Genomic DNA, 27,931 nt, shown 5'->3' on the forward strand with positions numbered 1-27,931 from the left:
ATAACACTGCTGTGCACATTTCAGACTCTTATGTCTGCTGCAGTCCAGCATATGCTGGAACTCTCACTAGTTTTATTAAATAAATGACAATACTTGCAGCAATGGTATTATTAGACTTAATGCTGATAGATTTTGACACTCCTCAGGCATCCTTATTTATATGGTACAGCCTTTCCTGATAGACGTCATATAATATTGGTATATGAGCCTTTGTGTTTACATAGGAACAACACAAACCTAAAGTATCTTCCTGTAAAAGGAAAGATCTTTCCTGTTAAATGGGCATAGGAAAGTCATACTCATCAAATCCATGGCACTTTCATTTTCATTATCTAAAATAATTCAAAGTAAGATGAGTTTACACTGATGATCTTTCCTTCATGTGATGGAACGTTAGAAGTGCAGTCTTTCAATAAATTTGGAGAAACCATAGTTTAATTTCTATTTCATTCAAAGCAGTGGCTTTCTTTTTGTAACCTTCTAATAATGGCCTTCAGGTTTTTTGTTTTGTTTTGTGTTTTTTGTTTGTTTTTGTTTTGTTTTCTTTTGTTTTTGTGCTGGAAGACTTACCAGTCTAAAAGTATTTATTGAGTTTCCAGTTTCTACTTTCATCTTGAAAGAAAAATAATGAAAAGAATACAGCAGCTGTAAATAATTTTGTGTTGATGTTTTGAGTGCGCTGATATGACTGTAAATGTGTGCATGGGCACATATATGTGATCACAAAAGTCAGACCAAAAACTGATGAAAGTTCTTCTTCCTTACAAATTGGCAGAATTTCCCTGTAGGTAGGTAGAGACTTTTTTTTAGAAGCAGAGAAGTCATTTTGTCATAAATGTATCAATGCATGTTGAATTCTGCCTGGATATTTGTTGTAGTGACATCTATAGAGAATCTGGTCCTAACCTGGTTATGGGGCTGTGTTTCCAACAAGCATGTTTACTCTAATAAAATTTACCACACACCTGTCAGAGCCCTGACAGTATCCGAGTTCAGCTGAGCTCCTCTCTTCCTCCTAAACATTTTCCTCAGAGCCCCTCTGATTTCCTTGTTCCTCAGGCTATAAATAAGGGGATATAGCAATGGAGTAATGTTGGTGTAGACCAGAGAAACCATCTTGTCTTGAGCTGGTGAGTAACTGGATTTAGGACGAATGTATATGAAGGTGGCACATCCATAGTGCAGCAAGGTGATGGCCAAGTGAGAAAAGCAGGTGGAAAAGGCCTTACTCCTTCCCAGGGAGGAGGTGACATGTAGCAAAGCAGCAGCAATACAAACATAAGAAGTCAGGATTAGGAGAAAGGGAAGCAGTAGGAGAAGCACACAGGCAGCAAGCAGAGGCAGCTCAGGGGTGTAACTCTGAGTGCAGGCCAGGTGCAGCACAGCAGGGACATCACAGAAGAAGTGGTTGATTTGATGTGACTGACAGAAAGGTAAGCGGAAAACAGCCACTGTCAACCCCAGGGCAACAGCAAAGCTTCCCAGGCAACATGCCACAGCCAGCCTGAAGCAGAGCCCCTCATTCATCACTGCTATGTAATGAAGTGGATGGCAGATGGCAACGTAGCGGTCATACGACATGGCTACCAGGAGGAAGCATTCAGCCCCACCAAGTGCCACAAAAAAGTGCATCTGTGCAGCACAGCCAATGAAAGAAATGGTGCTGCCATCCACTACTATCAGGCTGAGGAGTGCCTTCGGGACAATGACTAAGGTATAGCAGAGTTCAATGACAGAGAGCTGACAGAGGAAGAAAAGCATGGGAGGGCGGGAAGGCTCCATAACCACTGCTACAAAGATCATCACATTCCCTGCCAGTGTGACCAAATGGACAATTAAAAAGATAAGGAAGAGGAAGACCCGCAGACAGAACAGCTCAGAGAAGCCAAGCAGGAGGAACTCCATGGTTGCATCAGTGCTCTCATTGTCCCTCTCCATGCAGCCTTCACATGGCATCTACAGGGAGAGAAACAGAAGGGAGATAATTGAATTTGACCTGATGCCTGGCAATCAACTCCATGAAGGAAAAAATGTTGCAATAGTGTAGAACCAGTGTAGTAAAGCTCATTGTGAGACTTTGTGGGGAGAAAAGTGATCTTGTTTTAAAACAAAACTCATTTCACTTGGTCATATTCACACACTTTCACACCCTTATTCTAACAACCACCAAGGTACTTGTGCCCAAATAGTCTGCTCAGGATTCTTTGCCATGAAACTGATGGTAAAGAATATCAGCTGTTAGGTATTCATCACTTCTTCCAAATTGTTCTTAGGTTTATGACCGTGACCTTGATGGCCTACTAATCTAGCTGCTATCAATACCTAGGTGCCCTTCTTTCAGACATTCTGCTGCTGCTCCTTCAGGAGCTTCCACTCCCAGGCAGACCCATTTGTCCTCTGCTCACACCAATATTGCAGTTCTCTACATCTGTGCTAGGGATATAAAAGGACAAGCAGACAGTGGGCTGGAGCTTCTGCTCTACAATCTGACTCCAACTAAAGGAGATTTCAGGTGTTCACTGACTGACTCCTGACTTCCCCACGGTGTATTTGTCTCAAAGTTCCTAGTGAAATGGAGTTTCAGATAGAAGAGGTCAATGACTAAACACGAGGATTGCAAAATCTGAGATGATATTTTGTCTACTTATATCTTTTTGCCTGTCTCAGGCTTGTGGCATCAGAGTAACATAAACACACTTCCAAACACAAACCCAAAGATGTCCATGGCAACATATTTTGTATAACAATTTATTTATTTATTTTAATACAAAGCTAATATCCTGGACTTGGAGGGAATGCTTGTCACAAGAAGAATAGAAAGTTCCTAGAAATATGGAGTGTAGCAAACCTCCTGATGTTGAAAAGATCTATTAAATATAAGGACATAGAGAGCAATATAGTAATAAATTACATATAATGGTCACGGGTGAGTAGTGTTCATTGCTCATGTGCACAGCATGTAAAGCAATATTTATTACAAGGAATAATTCTGATTCTTTCTACACTTTACTGTAAATCACTAATAAGACCAGATTCCTTGAAGACTTCTCACATCAAAAATATATCAATATTTAAATATGAAAGAAGTTAGAAATTACATTAAATACTCCAATGCCATTAAGAGTAAATAGAAAAAAAAAGAAGTTGATGGAAAAAAAAAAATACTAGATGGAGAGAGGGATTTTCCTGAAAAGAAGACATCTCCAGAAAGAAATTATCAATAAAGTTGAGGAAGTGAATCTGATAAGCCTACACACCTTTGCACAATTCAAAACATCTGGGAACTCAGGCAAATAATGAAAACTTCTACAGTTATATAACCTAGGGTGCAAAGCTAGGAATAAAATCTCTGCTCTGGAGCATAAAACATACGCACAATAGCTATTCTAAACAGCCTGCCTATAAAGCTTTCGTGACACTGAATGTAAGTAGGAGCTCTTGACAGAGAACAAGAGATCTCAAGGCTGCTGACTCAATCACTGCAGACCAGCTTGGGCCCCCTGCACTCCAGGTGCTAAGACTTAAAGAGTATTCTACTAAACACAAGACAAAGGAGTGGAGAGAAAATGTGTTTCCCTTATTTTCATTTGGAGCTGATCACTTCAGCGACAACATACCTTCTCAGGGTTAGAAGATAAGAAAATATAGACTTCTTCTTCTTGATGATGTGCCCTGTTCTGTCTGGGCTGACTGGGTTTCTCACCCAGTCTGGAGTCCCTTTTGTTGTGAGTGTTCCCTAGAGCCAATGTTTTCTTTCAGCATTTAATAATCATAATCTCTTCTCTTCCACAAGACGGACTTCCTTATATACTTTATAACACAGAGGTCTTTTCTCTTCACCACTGTCTCTGCCCTCCTACATGAATGACAGGCAGTTCTATTCCTCCCAAGGAAAGGGGGGTTGCAGTTTTTCTGTAAACCAATCAACAAGATGTAGGTGAACCTTTAGAGGAAAGCATCCTCGCTGAGGGTTGTTGCTGCTTCCACCAAAGCAGCTGAAAACATCCGATTATTTACTGGGCTGATTTGTACCTCAAATAGCAACAATTTACCTAACAGAATCCACTGCTGCTCTTTAAAATCAAGAGAATGTTTAAACCAAACTCACACTTAAAAGCAAAGTAAAACAAATACAAAAGCTTCAAAACAGCCTCTGGAACTATGTGTGGGATTTTCACCAGTTCATACAATCCATTATTTCGTACTGAGTCAGATGAAATCACTGTTCAGCAATGACTGAGATTATTCAGATCCGGTTTATATTTATTGCCATTGCTACATTAATTCCTGGTCATTTGCAATGAAATCATTAAAGAAATCTGTAGGCTCATGTAAGCAAAGAGAGGCAATGTCAACATTTTTGACCGTCAAAATGGAACAGATCTCCATTAACATAGCTTGGCATAAATAGCATGTAATTATGGTACTTTAAGATTTTTCTGGAGACATGATTTAGAGAAAATCTACAATGAAAAAACATTCTTCTGTAGAATTTTATGGATATGGCATGGTCAATTTGAGACAAAATTGAGACAGTATAATCTAGGGACTGACTATTGGGAGCTTTGTAGAGAAAGACCTTCCAGTAGAGAGCAAGATGAACATGACTGAGGAAGACAGCATGAAGACTAGCCACATACTGGGCTGCAGTAACAAGACAATGACCAGGAGGTGAAGTGAAGTGATTATTCCCCTTTGTCTGGCACATATGAGATCACATCTTGAACAGTGTCCACTGTTGCAGTCCTCCATACAAGAGATATTACAACAAAATCAAGAGGAGCACATCGTGTCCAAGGAGATGCTGCAGAAGTTAGGTTTGTTCAGCTTGGTGAATAGGAGGCTGTCCTGGTTTTGGCTACGGTAGAGTTAATTTTCCTCCTTGTAGCTGGTATTGGATTGAGGATGAGAATAATGTTGATAACAAATGGATGTTTTAATTGTTGCAGAAACACTAAGCCAAGGACTTTTCAGCTTCTCACACCACCCTGACAGTGAGGAGGCTGGGGGTGCACAAGGAGCTGGGAGGGGACAGAACCAGGGGGTTACAAAGGGCTGTGTAGTGCTTAGCTGCCTGCGGAGTTAAACCGCAACAGAGGCCAAAGGGGGATCTAAATGATGACTTCAGCTAGTTGTTGTAGGACTAAATGGAAAACAGAGCCAGAACCCTCTCAGAAGGACATGGTGAAATAGTTGAACACTGGAACAGATGCCCCAAGAAACGGATATCTAACGTTTGGAGATGTTCACAAATCACCTGGACAAGGCTGTGAGCAACCTTATATAGCTCTGGAGCTAGTTCTGCTGGAAGCAGGGGGTTAGTCTAGAGACCTCCAGAGGTCCCTTTCCACCTAAACATTTCTTTGAGTCTATGACTTTTTTCCACCTTCATCAGACTTCCAGTATGGACAGGATCAGAAAGAACTGTGTGTACCTGGGGAGCTTTACTGTCACAAGCTGAAATACTTGTGGAGTTCCTCAAAGGCAAGTAACTGGGATTCTGTAGTGTTACAATTTTGAAATAGGACAGAACTTAAATTCCCTATTTGTATTTCACCATTTTTTACTCTTTTTAAAACTTGTCATTTAATTTGTAAAACTAAAGCCCGACAGTGGAATCTATCCTCCTGTGTCTCTCAGTTTGTTTCCTTTACCTTCAACTTTTAAACATTTTTTTATTATTATTATTTCAAATTCTTCCCCTACACTTCTTCTGTTTAAATGTTGTAAACAATTTAGGGCACAGAATGTCCTTAAAGCATTTACAAAACTGAATTTTGAATCTGGATGGAAATTCTAGATACTATTGTATAATATCCAATAAAGCCACAACCCTGGAAACTCTCTCTGTTGCGTGCCAGTCTTTGATGCTGTAACTGGAGTAAATGCCAGAAGCTGGTTATTTTATAATTCTACTTGGCAAATAAGTGGAAGTAAATCTTTACAGTATAGCATCTGTTTTAGTCAAATGCTTTGCTACCTCTACCAAGTTCTGTGAAAATTCCAGAACATCAGCTGATTAGCTTATGTATAGTTTCATTTTGTGTTATAAAATAAAATTCAGTGTTTTGCATGATATTTCTTTCTTTATATTTATGCTTTTCTCTAACTGAAACTGCAGGAGAAATTCTGCTACCTCAGTAACAATGTAAAAATAATTACAAGGAACTATTTTGAAAAATTGTTTCCATCTTTCTCATATTCACTTTGCACTTTTCTGCTGATAGACTAGAAGAGAAACTAGGTGAGTAAGCACATACCCAGGAACCAATACCACATAGTCAGCGGTAATATGCACTATTTTTTTAATACAGTGTTTGGCCTTACACTAAAATATGTAAGGCAAATTATTGTTTCAGTTTGTGTGTGTGCAGATAAGCTGTCAGTTATTAACATGCAACTTACCCCTCCCTGCAATGTTTCAACAAACACCTACACATTACCTCTAAAGCATGGTTCACTGACTGAACAGGGGAGCATTACCTGGAATTAGGTACATATCCCAGTGCCAGAATGCACTGCAACAAGACAAACAGCTTGCAGGAGAAGAAGAGAATATGCATGACAGAGTGGCTCCATACTTCCTCCTCTAGCCCACATCTTTCAGGTTCCCAGCATTTTCATTGCATTGGCTTTGCCAAATTCATAATAGATTAATAAAACCTGCACATTTGCATGCCTTGTCTGGAGCACGTTAAAGTTGTGCACCTTCTTACTGCAGAGTTTGGCCCCATTCTCCTCCCCCTTGTTCTCTGTAGCAATGTTTGTGATTTTTTTTCAGTATACCTTCAAGGCTTTGGGACTGGCCTGCCTTAGCCCAAATTTGTATAAAGAGTTTCTTGGAATCTAGGAATGGTTAATGAATCACATAATATCTGTTTCTATCAACAATTGCAACATACTTCAGAGGATGTTCCTGTCCATCTTCAGAAAAACAAGCAACACTGGGCTTGCCTACCCACTTCTATGAATCATCAGCCTGCTCTGAGAAGGACAAGAAAAATGATAAAGTTGCCAGGTGAGCATTACTTGTGTTCACAAGTAGAAGCTTTTGTTACTCAGACAAATTATGGTGACCTATCTGACTAGATAAATTAAGGCAGTTTTAAGGTGAGTTTATTGAATTGGTTTTGGTGAATAATGAAATATAAGATTCACTTTAATGGCAATCTGATGTTCATAATGTGAAAATAAATATTAGTATAATTTGAGAAAGTGTATTTGTGACCGAGTAAGGCTGATTATGATCAGGGTGTAGCTGAGCCAGGTTCTGGAAACTGCAGCATCTTGAAAGAAAATTTTTAACATGTAGTGGATCCCCATTCTGTAATCAAGGGAAGTCAATAAAAGTCACAGAGGCAAGGCACTTAAACAATTGCACATAGACTTTAGGACAAACAGTGTTTCTTCATTTCTGTAATACACAGAGCTTTCCTGGAACTGGGAACTGAAAAGTAGGATGACTGATAGTAATTTGCCTTTATGAAAAAAAGCATCACCTTGCTCCCATTGATTTTCTATTGTTTGGCTTGGTAAACACTACCAGGGAACTCACTCTGGAAAAAATATTAAATGATAAACCAACTGATAAAAATAATAAAAATAAATAAATAAATAAATAAGGGTAGGCAGCCTGGCGGCTGACTTCTCTTGGTTTGTTAAAGGTGGGGTGTCTTTTTCACTTCTTTGTACTTACTCATACTCTAACCCAGCCAAGGGCACTGTCCTGCATCTCTGGTAAGAAAATGATTGCGTATATCATTTAATATTATCATCAGCATGCAAGCTTTTCCTAGTCAGAAAAACATGAAGTCACTGAAAGAAAACTGATCTAGAACTGGAGAAAGAAAGGGCAAATCTAAAACAGAAAAATAAAGAAAGAGAGGATAAAAAGTTTTAAACAGAAAATGACAAGTGAAAATGTTTGAAAAAGGCAGGCAATCTGAAAATTAACCTACAGGCTTTGGAAAATATTAACTTAAACAACTTAAACTGCTGCAGTTAATATAAGAAAGAAGGTGAAGGAACTAAGGAAGGCTGACATACAGAAGAGCTATCTAAGTGTGTTTTTGGTTTGTTTGTTTGTTTGTTTGTTTGGTGGGTGCGTGTGTGTTTTTGGTCTGACTGAGAACTATCTTCATGATTATTCTGGAATTTCATTTTTCCTGGTCATCTGATTGTTTTTGTGAAGGATTCTATACAAATGACCTCAGCTTTTCACAGCGCTTCAGAGGATGCCATAGCACTTAATTAATTCTGAAAAACTTAACCTGCCTGTTAGCTGTCCTATTCAACTTTTCCTCTAATGATGTGACAGCTACCTACATAAGGTCTCACTGTGATCACTCTACCTCACCTACAAAGTCAGCCAAGTCCTTGACAAGATGATTCCATGAGACTAAGATGACTCAGCAACACTAAAAAAGGGCATGGCTTCATATTGCTGTAGGGCAAGAGAATAAGTACAAAACAGTTGCATACAAATACAGACAAAACTGGAAAAAAAATGCCAGAAATAATGGGCTGGGAAACAGGAAAGAGAGATGGACCACTCTGAGAACAAAAAGTGTGAAAGCACATCTCAAATATTTGAAAGGAGTACATGCATAAAACCAGATAATGTTAAAGAGGGATGCAGTGACTTTCACTTCAACTCTGGAAGCGAAGCCCTTCCCCATTGTTCAAAAAAACTTGTTGACCTTTTAGAGAAGATATCTTGAGAGTACAACTCTTAATGTTATTGAAAGTTAGTTTCAGATTCATTTGGGAAACTTTGTGGGAGTCTCTATGGTTTAATTGAAAGTTTGTTGTTTTTATTGTTTTAGCAGTCAGCTGATAACCTGCAGCCTGAGGGGCTCATCTGGAAAGGAAAAGAGTATCTACATCTCCCACAGTCTTTGGAGAAGCTCAGCAGTGCTCAGCTGCTCTTGGGATTTGAATCACAGCTCACTGGGGCTGAAACTCAATGATGTTGACATCTAAAAATTGTGTATTTATTGCCTCTTTTTGTTCCCTGTGCAATGGTAAATGACGCCTTGTTCACCTGTGCTCTTCCTTAGGGTGGTGGTGGCTGAGACACTCCATCTGGGGACATCATTTATTTTTACTTAATTTGATCTGATGCAACTGTGGCTCCTGGGAGGGATGGAAGAAAAGCTCGTTCTTTTCTGAAGTTTTCCGTAGGTGGCGCCATCTCAAGCTGATGCTGTACACACTCCATCCCCAGCGTACCCATGCTACTCCCATTTCTCCCTCCTCCAGTCTCTTATTTGTCCACCTAGGTTACTGTTTTACACCTATGTCTCTTAGGACCTCAGGGCTCATTCTCCAGGTAGTAAGGCATATAACTGTTAGACCAACATGTTTTTCCAGAGCAGCTTATTGCAGAAAGTAAGCCCTGCTAACCAGTATTTTAAACTTAATGTAAAAACTCCAGTAGAACTGGAGTTCGTCTAGACAGAGTAATTGATAAATAGTCAATATATGTGCAGTCAGAGAAAGACAGTGGGCCACAGAATTCATTCTAGCACTGAACCTTTGAGGTTGTTTCAAGCTGTGTTTCAAGCACATTTGCTGGAGAAGGTGGAAGGAAAGAACATCTGTTACTAATGGTGGACAAAACCTACATCTTAGAAATCATATATTGCTCAATCAAAGAACCACGTAGTTCTTGACTTCAGCATTCTTTACCAACATTTCTGCTTGTTCTCTCACATAAAGAATGCACTATCTACTTCTTTTATTGTTTCTTGTGTTTACAACATCTCTCTATTCTTACCTACTAAAAGTGCAAAAACTAAAATGTCTTGGTGAGAATTCAGTAAATAGTCAGTTTGCTGAAAAATGATGGTTGACGGTCAAATGACAGGTTTTTTTTTTGCATGAGAATCTGTTAGAGATAGGAGATATAAACCTCAGAATACAGGGAACTTTGTCTAGAGATGTGACTGTATTTAGTTTTTTCACTTTACTTCATGGGTGACCAAAGCCCTGATCTGAAAGGAGAGAAAACATGGTACCACAAAATCATGAGATATGTGGAGGACAAAGGCTACAGTAGCCCCATATTTCTTGTGCTGAGTAGGTAACCAAGACCAGTTTTACTGCTCATTTCCATTCAGTTTTGCTATTGGATCTCCCCCAGCACAAATAATTGGTAAGTGAGATGATACTGAACCTTCACTGTAAACACGGGACAAAAAAGATCAAGGCCTTGTCACCTTCTGGAGGGCTCTGTGACAATAACAGATGACTTGTGTTTGGCTAGACTCTCTGGAACCTCGTGTGGCACTTTGCATTACAGCACTGATAAACATTCAGGCTGACAGTCACTGATCCCATCCTGGCAGGGGACCTGTGGGCACACTTACATTTAACAAGAGACCATGTTCATATTTACATGCTTGCTAACCAGAATAGCAGAACTAGGCCTGGGATGGGCAACCTAAAATGTGCTACTATTGGCGCCCCTAATATTTTCTAGACCTTATTTTCATGGATCTATTTGGTGCAAAGACTTGTATTTTGAAATAAGCAGCTACCTGAGAAACATATCTATGGCTTCATATTCAAACACTAAGAAGAACTTTTTACATATTCAGCTTTAGTAGCTTTTGTTTATTAGCAAAACCTAATTTACCATAATTATGGAATGTAGCCCAAAGATCTTGTAAGCAACAAACAAAGCAAAGTACTCAGATATTCTTTCAGACTGATGAATAAGAAATGAAATGAATCACGTGGATGTGATACTGAAACACTCTCTATCTCTACAGAGCTCTTCACAAAATCACAGAAATCAAAGAATCTATAACAGAAGATCCAGCCTCCTACTCAGAGCTGGAGAATCATTAATTCCACATCACATCACCATGGTCTTGCCTAACTGAGTCTTCAAAATCTCCAAGGCTGGAGATTCCTTCACCACTTTGGATACCAATTCAAATGCTACAGTGTCCCTTGATGAAAAAGTTTTCCCTGAAGTCCAACCAGAACCTGTGATTTACAATCTGTTACTGTTGATTTAATGGAGCTGGCATAAACTTCTGCTATACAGAACTTGTAGGGGGATAGGGGAGAAGGAGGGAAGAGGGTAGCCAGACTGGAAGGAGCAAAAGCAAGATCAGGACATTAAGAAAAGTTGGAAAACATCCTGATAGGACAACATAAAGGGAGAGTAATATTTTTTTTTATTATTATTATTAAGTCACAAGGTGAAAGCACTGAAGGAGCAGAGGCAGAGAAGTCTAGATCTTCTTTACAGAAAGCATCGTGTAAATGCAGTACCTTCCTTTGAACTGCTGGGACCCTTAGCCATTAGTCTTTCTGTGCTGAACAACTGCATTTGAACTAATACTGAAATGATGTTCTCATGCCTGAAGCCTACTTTCTTCAGGTGTCTACAGGGCTGTTTCTCCTCTCTCTCCCAGCTGCTGTTGTGCAGCAGGTTTTTCCCTTTCTTAAATTTGCTGTCACAGAAGTGCAACCAATATCACTCAATGGCTCAGCTTCAGCAAGCAGCAGGTCCCTTTGGAGCCAGCTGAAAATGGCCCTTATCTAACTTGAGGCAGCTCCTGGACTCCTCACAGAGGCCAGTCCTGCAGCTCCCCCCTCCAGCTGTGCCACATAAACCCAATACAATGGGGCAAAGGCTCAACAGGCAGAGACTCTTGAATAAATAGCAATGACTTGAGCTGAGCTGACCATAGCTAGCTGTGTAGTGAAACGGACTTCAGCCCTTGGTATGTACAGTTTTATTCCCACTTCCATTTTGGTTTCTGTACAGATGGACGGACCTAGTATGTATGACAAACATCTAGCACTCCTGGGAGATACATAAAGTGAAGTTTTGTTTATAATTCTTCCTTTGCCTTTTTTCATCAACATATCTGTCACTCACTACTTTAAGGTCACAGTGGTTAGGCCTTCAGAATAAAAGGTCAGTCAGCTCAAAGGGGCTACAGATATGAAAGTTCATCAATGAGACAAATGAACAGAAAGCTGGGTGTACAGGTTTTTTTTGTTGTTGTTTTGTTTTGTTAGTTTGTTTGTTTGTTTTTTGCTGTATCATCAGAAGTGCACTAATGGACAGTGTTTTCTCTCTGAGGATCTGGACAAACGAAAATCATCATACAGCAGCTCTTACGGTCTCAAGGGACAAGTAGTCAACAGTGAAGGTGATCCTACTATTTACACTATAACAGATAAAGCTATATTCACCAGCCTCTGATGCTTGAATACAACTGTAGTTATAATTAGGACAGGCCAACTATGGCTTTAAAGAATATGAGATTACAGAAATCTATTAAACTCCAGCTGAAAATATCAGAGATTAAACTGTGTAAAGTTTGCATGTTATTAAACACTGATTTTATTAATTCTGGATTTTGATAGATAGAACAACCTTTAGGTGCCTGGAAAGGATAGGGTTCATGTCATCTAAGTGAGAGAGGTCACAAAGATAAAAGTCTTGATATGCATTTCTCAACAATTCTGCCACATACTAAAATGAGAAGATCAACTTCATTGGAATCAATAATGCACATAATTGTATCTAAGAATTAAATATATATCTATATTTCAACATGCTCCAAGTTAAGGCTTTCAGTTTTACCAAGATGGGGCAACAATCTTTTTTTCACTTCCACTTCACTTCGCTTTTTTCACTTTCTCAACTCACTACTTGCCCTGTTTGATTTTGGAAGCTGAATGACTATTCCCAGAACTGTTCCTTTCCTGGTGAACATTCTTGCTACAAATTTTCATTTCATGAGGTTTTGTTCATCTTAAACTTAAATAATAATAATAAAAATAATAAATTAATTTTTAAAAAGGGGGGCAGAAATTGAGGGCTATGGATTAATAGAAACGCTGTATGGTGGTTAGTATGGTGGTTTTACAAGGTAAAAATTATGACTCTACTTTTCAATTAGCTATGCATATTGAATGGACAGCAAAAGGTCACCCTGAAAATAAATGGTGAAATCACTGGGAACAGAGATTTGTAAATGTCTTATATCAGGCCCAAATCAAAACTAGCATGGGAAAAGTTGGACTAGACCAAGACTGAGTGTTGCTACTTGTTTTATGGCTTTTTTTTTTTTTAAAGGGGAAAATGTAGGGAAAAACAGGAATTTTGAAAACTATTGCAGAGGAAAGTGAATAGGCAGAATAGTGTACTGACATTTAGACAAATAACTGAATCAAAAACATTTTTTGTACTACAGTGAGGAAGAAAACTTGAATTCTGAAAAATCAGAAGTAGGAGCCTTTCTGTGTAGTCAGCTGAGTCAGTGAGGTTTGATGCTGTTGCCAGCATTAGGCAGATGTTCACATCTCTACCCAGAAACAATAATGTCTGATAGGATGAATTTTTTTTTTTGTGATTCACTTTAGTCCAGGAAAGGTCTCAAAAGAGTATATTACTTGAAACAGTAGATACAAGCTTTTATTTGCCAGTGAAACCTAAAGCCAAATTCAGAATTACAGCAATTGAACTGGTAAGTAATACTGTTACCGTTGTAGAAAATAGGTAAGATGTCACAACTTTGCAGTGCTGTAATTAGCATTATATTTAGATGGAGGACTTGGCTGTCTATACTTGTTTTATGTGAGACCTGGCAGTGGTTACATGTGGATATTGTTGAAATACCTTGTCTAAGGCAGCCTGAATGGTTGGCCATGTCAGTGTCTTTAGCACTGTATGTGCAGTATCCCAGAGACACAGTATGTGTGTGTCTCTAGGATACATGCCTAACTTCGTTACTGGTCACTTTTTAAGAGCCATCTCTTAGGAATAGGCAATTTTCATGTGTCAGAAGTCAAGCAAGTGAGGCAGAAATTTGGCTTGTGATTTCAACTGTGATTTCAAAATAATACATCATCTCATATCAAGATAAAAAAGGTTTAAAATCCTCAGGTTTTCCTATTGTGGTTAACCAATCACTTCAAATTTATCAGAAATTTCCATTTGCTTAAAAATTTGGGAGCAATAGAAGACTATAAATTGTTTGTATGATCAGTGCCTTGAGATACAATCAATTTTGTATTTGGCCATGATGACAGCAATATCAGCATGCTCACCAAGACCTAAACTCTGGTTGAGTGTCACAAATGGAATTATATACTTCTCTTATGGAAGAGAAGCAGCAATATCTTTATTGATATAATGCAGTGCTCTAACAAAGTTTAATTATAGAATCATAGAATCATAGAATGGCCTGGGTTGATAAGGACCTTAAAGATCATCTAGTTTCAACCTCCCTGCTCTGGGCAGGGTTGTCAACCACTAGAGCAGGCTGCCCAGAGATGCACCCAGCCTGGCCTTGAATGCCTCCAGGGATGGGGCACCTATAGCCTTTCTGGGCAACCCTTCCCGGTGCCTCACCGCCCTCTTAGTGAATAACTATCTCCTAATTTCCAACCTAAATCTCCCCCCTCTTATTTAAAACCATTCCACCTTGTCCTATCACTACCAACACATGTAAACAGGTCTTCTCCCTCCTGTTTATACACTCCCTTTGAGTACTGGATAGCCACAATGAGGTCTCCCCGGAGCATTCCCTTCTCCAAGCTAAACAAGCCCAGTTCCCTCAACCTTTCTTCGTAGGAGAGGTGCTCCAGCCCTCTGATCATCTTAGTGGCCCTCCTCTGGACCCATTCCAAGATGACGGTGACTTAACAAGATCTCGTTGGGTGACATCACATTGAGTTACTCCTGAAACTAATGTTACTGACAAATGAAAATGGAAGGAAATAAAACCTTCCAGAAAACTTCAAAATCTTTTTCATGGATCTGACTGTGTGAACCATTCTCTTAATACATGGAAATCTCATCATAATTCATCATATAAGGGCAATATTAACTGTTAAAACACAAACAATATATAAAATAAAGCCATTGTTGACTATAGTATCTTCTTTATTGTTAACAATGCAAAATGGAATAGAAAAAATATTGCAGAGGTCATTGTGAAGAAAAAGCATTGTAAAGAAGAATATAAAGTCAGCAGTTCTGGTTATACACTATATATGTGATTATGCATATAGCAACAGAAGTAACATGCAACATTTTCACATTACATGGTTTAGTAGTTTGGAATGCTAGTTACAGGTTTAATAGGTTACGCACTACAAGATCATCTCTTATCATTGAGGTTTTTTTCATATGACTAAATACGATAGTTCTTATATTCATTGGGATCATGGGGAAGGAGAACAGTGCCAGACAGAATTGAGAAATACACATCAGCAGCATAGCATAAAAGAGAGCTCTCCCATTCAGTATTTCTATGGCACAAGGGGAAATAAAAAAAGCAGAGAGATCTAGGTCCCATCTTTCTTGCTAGGGCTACATCTACCCTTAGGACTTCAGAATTTGCTATCCATCAGTGACAATACTTTCCAGGGAGAAGGGGACGCAGAAATGAAAGCTTGTCATCGAAATTAATTGCTCTGTAACTTGGAAGGTGTTCATGCTCTCGTGCAATGTAGCGAAAACCACTTCCATCGCTATGTTCACACAACAACCAGGCACCTCGCTGCACTTTATGAGAAGATGCCATGTCATTGTCATGACCCCTAGCCAAATTGGTAGCTTCTCTTATCACCCTGCTCTTCCCTTGATATTGGTCATGTTCATAGATAGTGATCTGTGGATTTTGTAAACTTTCAGTAATCAACATCAGGGAAGAGATCTTGTCATTCAACTCTCTACCAACAAAGCTATGCTCTCCCTCTTCAAATACTGTTAACCGGCCTTTATAGTTGGCATGCTCATAAGCCACCCAAGGCTGTCCAATTACTTTCACTGAGGAGATACAGTCATTCCAATCTACATCTTTCAGATTGGCAACGTCTCTCGTGAGTTCTTTGGAGTACCCCTGGAAGTTGGCGTGCTCATAAATGATGATTTTCCCCATCTCAGCAGTGTTTCTGTAATTTCGATTTCTTGCTGTAGAAGTCAGATGACAGCCTGCAGAAAAGGAAAACAGAAAACAAATAATTGTAAGAAGTGTTTCCACGAAAGACACAAGGCAATAGAGAGGAAAAAAGAAGAATGGGACAATTAAAACAGTTTTAGCAAGGAATGAATAAAACAGCTGTTGGACGAAACTGAGGGCAAGATGTAGAAATTTGAATTTGGAAGAAAAAATTAAGAGTAAAACGAGATATGCATCAAATCTCTCAGGTCTTGGTTAGTTGTGTATATTGGTATGTGTTCAAATGACATCTAAGTTTAGTAACTTATTGGAATATTCTATTTAATAAATAATTAATTCAAATATAGGACTGGTGATTTGTGTGGGGGCCTGGAGAGGGCTGTCCTAGAAAACCCTCTTGGAGACTGCCAACATTCGTGCTACCCTTGGAGGAAATTGAAGTGACATAAAACTTTTCAATTCAAATGTATTGTTTGGTGCTCTTAACTTTTAGCAAAAGTTAATAAAATAGCAAAAGCTCTTCTGGCAGAAATTGATCAAACCTTCCTATCTATAATGGGAACTATTTATATCTCGTTATTTCACAGAGGGCTGAATGGGCTATAGCATAGGAGAGAGAGAGGAAGACAGAGAAAGATGGTAAAGGAAAGGTCCAGATTACCACCCTGGGTTCCAGCGATGTCTCTGGTCCAGTTCCTGTTCTGTCTGTGATGGTGGTGGGTGCACACAAAGCCCTTCTGAGTCGCACTATTTATATGCTGGACCCAACTCCAGTTCTCACTTTGTATCCTAATTACAGCTAGTCCCCACCTCCAGTTCCTGCTTTGTATGGTAATATGTGCATCCTGTGACCCAGAACCTTCTCAAGTGGAAGGAGGAATTGGGGGGGGGGGGTGGGGGGGGGGGGGGGGGCAGAAGAGGGGGTTGCTAGCACCTTTCCTACTGCAACTGCCAGAACCACGGACACCAAAAGTTGTCTCAGAAGGTTACCCAGAACAAGGAAGTTGGCACTATCCAGCCCTAGCAGGTCCTCTTTTCTGACCATATCACCACTTTGTGCTACATGTTTGAGACATTCTGTTTTCTTTTAGCTTCTCAGGCACTTACAGTGAGTCTTTCAATTCATGACTGACACTGCATTTGAGAATTATTTTAGAAATAGGTGTGGGCCGTTTTGACAGCATTTCACAACTCACAATATTGTATGTAAAAAACTAGTAAAATATTCATTTAACTCCTAAATGAAAGTGCAATTTATTTGTTGCTATAAAACTAGTTTTATGATTTATCTGTATTACTACTTCAATTCTACTACTCTTTGGGCCCAGCCATGCAGCCAGTTTTTAATTCAATTAAGCATACTCATGTCCAAGCCCTGAGCAGCCAGTTTCTTCAGGAGAATGCTGTGGGAAATGGTGTCAAAAACCTTACAGAAATCTAGTTAGAGCATATCTACAGCTTTTCCCTCATCTACTGAGTGCATCGCCTTGTGGTAGAAGAAGATCAGGTCCATCAAGCAGGACCTGCCTTTGATAAACCCTTGCTGACAGGGCCTGATCACCTGGTTGACCTGTAAGTGCTGTGTGATGGCACTCAAGATAATCTGTTCCATTACCTTCCCTGGCAGTTCAGACTGACAGGCTGGTAGTTTCCTAGTTTCTCCTTCTGGCCCTTCTTGTAGATGGGTGTCACATTTGCTAGCTGCCAGTTGACTGGGACCTGCCCTGATAGTCAGGACTGATGATAAATGATGGAAAGAGGCTTGGTGAACACTTCTGCCAGCACCCTTCTTGGGTGGATCCCATCTAGTCCCATAGATTTGCATACATTTAAGTGGTTAAGCTGGTCCCTAGCTACTTCCTTGTGGATTATGAGGGCTTTGCTCTGTTCCCCGTCCCTACCTACCAGCTCAAGGGGCTGGGTACCTGGGGAACTGCTGGTCTTGCTACTGCAGACTGAGGCAAAGAAGGAATTAAGTGCCTCAGTCTTTTCCTCATCTCTTGTCACTATGTTTTCCCCCACAACCAATAAAGGATGGAGATTCTCCTTAGTCCTCCTTTTCTTGCTTACATATTAATGATTTTTTATTTTTTTTAATTGTCTGTAACAGCAATAGCCAGACCGACTTCAAATTGGGCTTTGGTCCTTCTAATTTTGTCCCTGCACAACATCACCATGCAGTTTTGTCCTCCTGAGTGGCCCTCTCCTTCTTTCTCAAGTCATAAAACCTCTTTTTCTTCATGATACCTAGCTGCAGCTCTCTGTTCAGCCAGGCTGGTTTCCACACTGGCTCATCTTTTGGCGTGTGGGGATGGCCTGCTCCTGTGCCATTAGGATTTATTTCTTGAAGAGTTACCAGCCTTCCTGGACTCCTTTGCCTTTCAGGACTGCCTCCCAAGTGACTTCACCAGCCAGTCTCCTAAAGAGATCAAAGTCTGCCCTCTGGAAGTCCAGGATGATAGTTCTGCTAACCCCCTTCCTTACTTTTCCAAGAACTGGGAATTCAATTAATTCATGGTCTCTGTGCCTGAGATGACGTCCAGCCTTCACATCACCCATAAGTCCTTCTGTATTTACAAGCAAAAGGTCCAGAGGGGCACCGTCTCTAGTTGGCTCACTCACCAGCTGTGTAGGGAAGTTGTCATCCCCACACTCTAGAAATCTCGTAGACTGTTTCATCTCCACTGTGCTATATTTCCAGCAGACAGCTGGCAAGTTGAAGTTCCCCCTAAGAACAAGGTCTAGTAATTGAGAGACTTCTCCTAGCTGTTTGTAGAATATTTTGTCTGCCTCTTCAGCCTGGTTAGGTGGTCTATAACAGACACCCACTAGGACATCTGCCTCATTGGCCTTCCCCGTGATTCTTACCCATAAACATTCAACCCTGTCATCTCCATTATTAATCTCAAGACAATCCAAACACTCCCTAACATACAGTGCTACCCCACCACCTCTCCTTCCTACCCTATCCCTTCTGAAGAGTTCGTAGCCATCCATTGCAGTGCTCCAGTCATGCAAGGCATCCCACCATGTTTCTGTGGCACCAACTATTTCGTAGTTAGAATTTCTGCTGCAATGGCTTCCAGCTCCTCCAACTTGTTTCCTATACTGCTTACATTGGTGTGGATGCACTTCAGTTGGGCTACAGATCGTGCCACCTTTCTGGGTGGAGAAGCCCTAATTCTTGCACGACCATTCCCAGACACTTTTGTGATTTCTAACCCATCAATGTCCCTTGTACCTCTGCTGCCACATGGTCCTACATCCCCTACCTCAACAGAAGCAGCAGAGGACCTTACTGGCACACCACCTTGTAACAATTGTTGAACCACACCCAGGCTTGTCTCTGTCAAGCCTAGTTTTATCTCTTTCTCCCTTCAAATCTAATTTAAGGCCTGCTAACTCCTGATCAAAGATACTTTTCCCCCTTAAAGACAAGCGAACACCTTCCATTGGCAGAAGGCCTAGTGTCTTGTAAAATGACCCATGATCCAAAAAAAAAAAAAAAAAACAAAGTTCTGCTGAGGACACCAGGCTCCAAGCCAGATACTCATTTTGTGGCTGTTCTTGTTCCTCACCTCATCAATCCCTGCAACTGGAGGGATAGATGAAAACACCACGGGTACTTCTGACCCCTTAACCAGTTGTCCCAAGGCCCTGAAGACTCTTTTGATTGCCCTCAGACTTTGTCTTGAAGCTTCATCACTGCCTACCTGAAAAATCACTAAAAGGTAATAGTCCAAGGGCTATAGGGTAGGAAGCTTTCTCATTGTGTCCCTAATCTAGGGCCCAGAGAGGCATCAGACCTCCCTATGAAGTGGGTCTGGTCTGCATATTGTTCCCTCCAGAAGTGAGTCTCCCATGACAACTCTTCTTCTTTTGTTGGAGGGAGCTATTTTAATGCAGGGTGCAGGTTGACATGACCTCAGCATCACCTCCAAGTCAGATGTACCATGTTCCTCATGGTATTGTTCAGATCAACCTGCAAAGCTTCACACCTATTGTGCACAGCATGTGGGAAGGTGGCAAAGTTCCTGAGGGGATATGCTTGCTGTGCTGTGCAGGGACTTGTTGCCCCTTATCAGTGCTTTCAGACAGATGGGGAGAGGATAGGGAAACGCATCCATTGAGTGTCCCTTCTGCCTTCTGATTCTGTCTCACAGAAGGTAAGGAGTGACTCCAGTAGGCTATCTCCCTCACGTCCTTGTACTGTGAAATATTGTCCCGGTTTTTGTTGGATAGCTAGTTTTCTTCACAGAAGCTGATATGCTGTTGTGTTTTGTATTTAGGATGAAGCCTTATACTTCCAAAAATTTATGTTTTGGAGTTAGGATGAAGTTTTATTTATTTTTTTTTAAACTATTACGTTGATAACACAACATTTTCTTAGATATTTCAGTGTTTACACAGCAGGTTACACAGCAGTTTACACAGCAGCAAGGTCTTTTTTTTTCCCCACACTGCTCCACCAAGGAGCAGGCTGGGGTTGCACAAGAAGGTAAGAAGGGACACAGCCAGGACCCAAAATGACCAAAGGAATATTCCGTATCATAAGACATCATGCTCAACAATAAAAATGGGAGTTTTTTTGCCAGGAATGCTGCCATTGCTCAGGGACTGGCTGGGTTTCAGTCAGTTGGTGGTGAGCAAATTAATTTTGCATCACTTGTTTTTTATTATTTTCTGTACTTTCCTTCCTTCCTTCCTTCCTTCCTTCCTTCCTTCCTTCCTTCCTTCCTTCCTTCCTTCCTTCCATCCTTCCTTCCTTCCTTCCTTCATTACTTCCTTCCTTCCTTCCTTCCTTCCTTCCTTCCTTCCTTCCTTCCTTCCTTCCTTCCTTCCTTCCTTCCTTCCTTCCTTCCTTCCTTCCTTCCTTCCTTCCTATACTGTCCTTATCTCAACCCATGAATTCTCACACTTTTACCTTTTTGATTCCCTCCCCCATCATATCTGGGGAGAGTGAGCAAGCAACTCCATGATGCATAGCTGCTTACCAGGGTTGAACTGGATAAATCTTTATGATTTGTTTCATTATTGCTGAAAAAAAATGTTTTTAGGAACTATCCTGATCTTTCTCGGAAGAACATCTTCTGTGTTGAAACCCTACACATCAGCAGATACCATGTGAGTTCCCTTTTTCCTGCAGTTATTGTAGAATGTTCTACTTCTTCTGTGTTAAAAACAATAAAACAACATCCTGAAAAAAATCAATTTGACTAGAAGAAGTAAAAGAGAAAGCTATTTCTTATCAGCAAAATAATGCCCAAACACCAAATTAAGGCCTAAGGGCAGAATCATAGATTTGCAGGAAAAAGTATGGGAGGAAAGGAGGAAAAGATAGGGGAGGACTGGACTCTTTTCCAGTCTTATGCTGACAGCAGGTCTGAGTCCAAAGTTAGGTAAGGTTCCTTAAAGCCTTGCCCAGGTGTGTTCTGAGCATCTCAAGTGTGGAAGCTTAGGGCACCTGTTGCAGTGCTGAGCCACCATGGGGTGTGATATTATTAGTTTGTGCTGTGGGGCATATTTACATCAATTAGGAACATGAAAAAAAAAAATTAAAAAAAGCTCTGTTTAGAGTAGTTGTACCCCCTACAGGGAAGGGCTTCTGTCTCCCTGAGTCACTGAGGGGAGGTATTTTTGCTACATTTTACTACTCCTCTTATCATAATCTGCACCTCTTGGAGGAGAGAAAGAATTTCTGATGAACAAGTTACATCTAAGTGGCCATTAGTAGTAGCAAATTATTTGACTAAAATAATGCAATGCTGTGTTGTGGACAATCCTTACACAAAGTCACTGTTAACAAATGGGCTTTCACTGTCTGCTCTAACCATTATCTCAGTATGTTTCACTCAATAATGGTATTATTCTGATGTTTGCAAAAGCCTTCACCCACTCATAGTAATAATTGCCCTGACACAGGCTGTGGTTTGGGAGGTTTGGGCTGGACATTAAGAACTCCTTCACTACATGTCAGTGCAGCACCAGAAGGAGTACCAGATAATGAATATTTCACCCATTGATGTTTTCAAGACTGATGACATGGAAATCCACAGACAACTGAAAAATAAGAAATGAATCCTTACTTTTGCTTACAGCTTCTGACACAGAGGATATCAACCTGATTTCCTTCCCAGCTGCTGATGTTGAATGGGAGCTGTTTCTGCTATCATTCCTTTATGTTCCTGTCATATTCATTCACCATCAGCCAATAGCTTTATCCAATGGCATATATTAAAGTTCAGACAAGGTCATTTTTGCTTAGCAACAATCCTCAATATCTTATTAATCACAATGACAATGCAGTAGAGAGTTCTACAGAAATTCTGGGCAAGTTTTGCAGAGTTTTGCTCAAATACCCCAAATATGGATTAATTTAAAATATTAATGAAAAGCCAACCATCCCTTCTCGTACCCAGTTTTTTGTGGTGGTCCAGGAGCATGGTCAACACACACACACACACACGCACACACAAATAAATAGATAAATAAAATGAATAGAGGTAGTGAGTGCTATTATTCATTTTTAAGAGCAGGTATTCAGGCTATAGTCACCAAAATCATCTGATATGATACCAACCACTGTAGTTTGCAATTAATAGACATGACTTATGTAAACTATGTAAATAAGGATATTCCAGAAATGTTTGTTCTACATTTTAACTTCTCTAACAAGGACTGTTAGAGAGTAGTGAAAAAGGATTTTCTTGCATTCTTTCTCTAAAACTCTTGACATAGGCAGACTCCTGGCCTCAGTGCCACAGGCTGTAGCATAAGGCTGTTGCACATGAAGGCAAACAGTTCCTCATGGCACAGTAGGTTCACCTTCATTGCTCATTTATTTCCGTCTGTAAAGTTCACCCTCTAAATGAAAGCCTAGCTTTGTTACTAGCAGTGATTCCCCCAAAACATGCATAGGAAGCACTCTCAAGGGTAGCTCGCTGGGGCTCCATCCTAGCTCTCTCCAGAGGATGGCAGCAGATGCCAAGCAGCCCTGAAGGACCCTTCACTCCCTGGGTCAGGCTGCAATGCGCTCCCTGCTATTTCATGTGAGATGCGTGATTTAGCCAGCATACACCAGGGACTCTGCAAATTCGTGAGGTATATAACTTCCAGTGTTGAATAATAGTAAATACACCTCAAACTAGTCATAGATTGTTTTTCTTAATGATAAATACTGATAAATACCTCTTTAATATTGAAATATGTCTACAACAAACAAAAAAATAATATTTTTTGTGTTTAGAGATGGCTATATCTACATATGTAATAACATATATCTATATGTATAGTAATAGAAGTAAATGGCACTACTGTAGATAGCAATAAAAAAATTCTGTTACTGTCTTGCAAACAGAAAGGAAAGTGCCAGCGTAGAAACCAGAAATAGGATATAAATTAGTGTGGTGTAAAAACAAGACTAAAAGTCATGTTTTTAAAGCAGAAACATGGAAAGCATACATATTTGTAGACGTTATCATTTGCAGTATGTATCTTTATACTGTCTCTTTAGAAATTAAATAATTTGTTTAGTAACAATGCTTCATACAACTGATAAACAACAATAATAATATTGTGCTAAGCATGTATCCAAGAATTTTCTCCATTCATTCTGAAGGAATTACCTTATATAGGATTTCTTTTTAATATTTTTCCTTTAACAGCAGATTTCATTTCTGTCCACGAAAATTATCTTTCTCTAGCATATTTTTTCACCTTTTTAGATTCCTGAACCACTGATCTTATTTATCTTCACTTCCCCATCCTCTATTTTCTTCTATACATGAGTAAAATGTGCCTTCTACATAAAGTTACTATTTCTCCCAAACATTACATTTTCTCTCAACAGAAAAAAAAAAAAAATGTTGTTAACAGAGCACTTAATAATCTTTTTAAAGATAACATGCTCATAGGATTCAAATTGGTATGGACACAGAGACCTTAAAGAGAAGTTTTTCTCCTGGGATCACACAAGTGTGATGCACCAGGAGAGGGCCATCTGGGATTTCTGTCAGATTCTAAGACTAATTAAGCAATCACTCATGGGAAATGTAAATCAAGGAAAACCAGAGAAGGAAAAAAAAAAAGTTTTTAAAAAATGTTTATTTAGTTCTTCTCTGCTGCAGCTAGACAGGTAGTTACTATTGATTGGTTCTTTAAGGTCTTTCTCCTGCACACAGGTACACTAATTATTGCTCTTGTTATAAATGAAGTCTCAACTCAATCTGAATTTAGTAATACTTAAACTTATAAAAGGTATAACAGGCAAGTAAACAGTGCTGGGTGTGTGGGGAGTCTATGCTCCACCAACACGCACACACAAACATCAGACATTCTAAATATACAGAACACTGCTTTTACATACTAAACCTGAGTATTCCTGTACAATCAGAAAAGGTAACAAATAATCCTTTAAGTTCCTTGACTTAACAGTCTCCATTTTCCATTCCTTTTCTTGATTACAAACAAGTCTCCATTTTCACAGAATCACAGAATCACAGAATTTCTAGGTTGGAAGAGACCTCAAGATCAAGTCCAACCTCTGACCTAACACTAACAGTCCTCCACTAAACCATATCCCCAGGCTCTACATCTAAACGTCTTTTAAAGACTTCCAGGGATGGTGACTCCACCACTTCCCTGGGCAGCCCGTTCCAATGTCTAACAACCCTTTCAGTAAATAAGTTCTTCCTAAGATCCAACCTAAAATTCCCCTGGCACAACTTTAGCCCATTCCCCCTCGTCCTGTCACCAGGCATGTGGGAGAATAGACCAACCCCCACCTTGTGCAGCCTCCTTTAAGGTACCTCTAGAGAGCAATAAGGTCACCCCTGAGCCTCCTTTTCTCCAGTCTGAACAAGCCCAGCTCCCTCAGCCGCTCCTCGTAGGACTTGTTCTCCAGGCCCCTCACCAGCTTCGTCACCCTTCTCTGGACTCGCTCAAGCACCTCGATGTCCTTCTTCTAGTAGGGGCCCAAAACTGAACACGGTACTCGAGATGCGGCCTCACCAGAGCCAAGTACAGGGGGACAATCACTTCCCTAGCCTTGCTGGCCACACTGCTTCTTATACAAGCTAGGATGCTGTTGGCCTTCTTGGCCACCTGAGCACACTGCTGGCTCATACTCAGCTGACTATCAACCAATACGCCCAGGTCCTTCTCTGCCTGGCAGCTCTCCAACCACTCATCTCCCAGCCTTTAGCTCTGCTTGGGGTTGTTGTGCCCCAGGTGCAGGACCCGGCACTTGGCCTTGTTGAACTTCACACAGTTGACCTCAGCCCATCAGTCCAGCCTATCCAGATCCTCCTGCAGAGCATTCCTACCCTCTAGCAGAGCTACACACACACCTAACTTGGTGTCATCTGCGAACTTACTGAGGGTGCACTCAATGCCCTCATCCAGATCATCGATGAAGATATTAAAGAGGACTGGCCCCAGCACTGAGCCCTGGGGAATGCCACTAGTGACCAGCCTCCAACTGGATTTGACTCCATTCACCATGACTCTTTGGGCCCAGCTATCCAGCCAGTTTCTAACCCAACGAAGCGTACGCCAGTCCAAGTCAAGAGCAGCCAGTTTCTTCAGTAGAATGCTGTGGGAGACGGTGTCAAAAGCCTTGCTGAAGTCAAGGTAGACCACATCCACAGCCTTTCCCTCATCCACCAAGTGCGTCACTTCGTCATAGAAGGAGATCAAGTTCATCAAGCAGGACCTGCCTTTCATAAACCCATGCTGACTGGGCCTGATCGCCTGCTTGTCCTGCAAGTGCCACATGATGACTCTCAAGACAATCTGCTCCATGTGCTTCCCTGGCACTGAGGTCAAACTGACAGGCCTATAGTTCCCTGGGTCAGTCCTCCGGCCCTTCTTGTAGATGGGCGTCACGTTTGCTAGCTGCCAGTAAACTGGGACCTCCCTCGATAGCCAGGACTGTTGATAAATGATGAAAAGTGGCTTGGCCAGCTCCTCTACCAGTTCTCTCAGTACCCTCGGGTGGATTCCATCTGGCCCCATCAACTTGCACACATCCAAGTGCCGTAGCAGGTCGCCAACCATTTCCTCATGGATAGTGAGGGCCACATTCTGCTCCCCATCCCCTTCCACCAGCTCAGGGTACTGGGTATCCAGAGAACAACCAGTATTGCCGCTAAAGACTGAGTCAAAGAAGGCATTAAGCACCTCAGCCTTTTCCTCATCTTTTGTAACAAGGTTTCCCCCTGCATCCAGTAAAGGATGGAGATTCTCCTTAGTCCTCCATTTTGCATTGATGTATTTGTAAAAAGATTTTTTGTTGTCTTTGACGGCAGTAGTCAGATTGAGCTCCAGATGAGCATTGGCCTTTCTAATTTTGTCCCTGCACAGCCTCGTAACATCCTTATAGTCCTCCTCAGTGGCCCGCCCTTTTTTTCCAAAGATTATAAACCCTCTTTTTTCTCCTAAGCTCAAGCTGCAACTCTCTGTTGAGCCAGGCTGGTCTTCTTCCCCGCCAGCTCGTCTTTGGGCACGTGGGGACAGACTGCTCCTGCGCCATTAAGATTTCCTTCTTGAAGAGCACCCAGCCTTCCTGGACCCCTCTGCCCTTCAGAACCGCCTCCCAAGGGACTCTACCAACCAGTGTCCTGAGCAGCTCAAAGTCAGCCCTCTGGAAGTCCAATACAGCGGTTTTACTGGTCCCCTTCCTGGTCTCGCCAAGAACAGAGAACTCCACCATTTCGTGGTCACTCTGCCCAAGACAGCTTCCGACCACCACATCTCCCACCAGTCCTTCTCTGTTTGTGAAGAGAAGGTCTAGCAGGGCACCACCCCTGGTAGGCTCACTAACCAGCTGCGTCAGGAAGCTATCTTCCACGCTCTCCAGAAACCTCCTAGACTGTTTTCTCTGGGCTGTGTTGTGCTTCTAGGATATGTCAGGGAAGTTGAAGTCCCCCACAAGAACAAGCGCCGACGATTTCGCAACTTCCGTCAGCTGCCTGTTGAACTCCTCATCTGTCTCCTCATCCTGGTTCGGCAGTCTATATTCCATTCCTTTTGAACAATATGTCTTGCTTTAAGTTGTCAAGCAACTCGGCCTTCAGGCCTTATGTATCCCATTCTTCCCGAATCGAAGAAAAACATATCCATCTCCTTTTCAAGGCCAATAGGGCCTGGGTCAAAAGGCACATCCAGGTCAGCAGGGGGCGTAACAGCAAAAGCCTTTGATGGCTGTAGCAGCAAAGGGGCCCATGGCGTAGCAGTCGGATCAGTAAAGGAGCCCGCAGCTCCCTCACTATCTGGCAAACCACACGTTTCTGACTGTGGTCCCACATGGCTCTTCAAGGCCCCAGAGACTGCTCGCCAGGTGCTGAGCAATCCTGCTGCAACCTTGTCATTTTTAGTTGGAGTCTCACACCTTGACATCAATTTGGTCCCATATTTCAAGCTCATAAACTGTCTGATTGTTAATAAGGAGAATAAACTGTAAGGTTACCAGGACAGTCTTTGTTCCTAAGGACGTATGATTCCCCATAATGCGCAGATGCTTACCAGCAAGGGGCAGTTGTGTGCACAGGTCCGCTTCTCTCAGCTTGAGCTTCTTCCCAGCTCCAGTGCGCCCATTTCCAGCAAATTTCCGTACGAGCTTGTTTGAGCAGTTTGCTGAGTTTGGCCAAACCTATCTTCATGAGGCAATCAATGTGCATGTTCCCATCCGTTAGGTCACATTGGAACTCTTCTTTGCAGAAAGCATTATCCAATAAAATCTGCTGGAGTTCCTTCTGCTCAGGATTCAGCCTAGTATCCATTCAGCAGCCTCTGTCTGGTCATGGTCTTTCAAAGGGCTCTGGTTTCAGACATTCTGATCTGAATGAGCAAGTATCAGAAGGATCATCTAATGAATTCTTGAATTGAATTGAATTAATCACACAGTAAATTACAAACTTAACCAAACTAAAACACTAAAAGGAAATGCATAGACAGTGCAGACAGGGACATACACCCTGGGAAGATTAGGG

General features: G+C 41.1%; 2 protein-coding genes across 2 annotated transcripts; both read right to left on the reverse strand.

The window, feature by feature from the left end:
- Nucleotides 1-954: 954 nt before the first annotated feature.
- On the reverse strand, nucleotides 955-1,956 carry LOC116490810 (olfactory receptor 10AC1-like). Its single transcript, XM_032190366.1, has one exon. The coding sequence runs from the start codon at nucleotides 1,954-1,956 to the stop codon at nucleotides 955-957; it is 1,002 nt and encodes a 333-aa protein (XP_032046257.1).
- A 13,303-nt stretch (nucleotides 1,957-15,259) lies between these two features.
- On the reverse strand, nucleotides 15,260-27,475 carry LOC116502094 (epidermal differentiation-specific protein-like). The gene is made up of 2 exons (XM_032207831.1): nucleotides 27,465-27,475; nucleotides 15,260-15,973 (listed from the first exon to the last, which is right to left on the reverse strand). The coding sequence occupies exon 2, from the start codon at nucleotides 15,918-15,920 to the stop codon at nucleotides 15,387-15,389; it is 534 nt and encodes a 177-aa protein (XP_032063722.1). The 5' UTR covers nucleotides 15,921-15,973; nucleotides 27,465-27,475; the 3' UTR covers nucleotides 15,260-15,386.
- Nucleotides 27,476-27,931: the final 456 nt, after the last annotated feature.

Source organism: Aythya fuligula, chromosome 1, assembly GCF_009819795.1.
Source record: "Aythya fuligula isolate bAytFul2 chromosome 1, bAytFul2.pri, whole genome shotgun sequence".
In the NCBI taxonomy this organism is placed as follows: domain Eukaryota; kingdom Metazoa; phylum Chordata; class Aves; order Anseriformes; family Anatidae; genus Aythya; species Aythya fuligula.

Excerpts from the sequence above, each read along its gene's own strand:
- LOC116490810 (XM_032190366.1), bottom strand. The coding sequence starts at position 1,956 with ATGCCATGTGAAGGCTGCATGGAGAGGGACAATGAGAGCACTGATGCA.
- LOC116502094 (XM_032207831.1), bottom strand. The coding sequence starts at position 15,920 with ATGGGGAAAATCATCATTTATGAGCACGCCAACTTCCAGGGGTACTCC.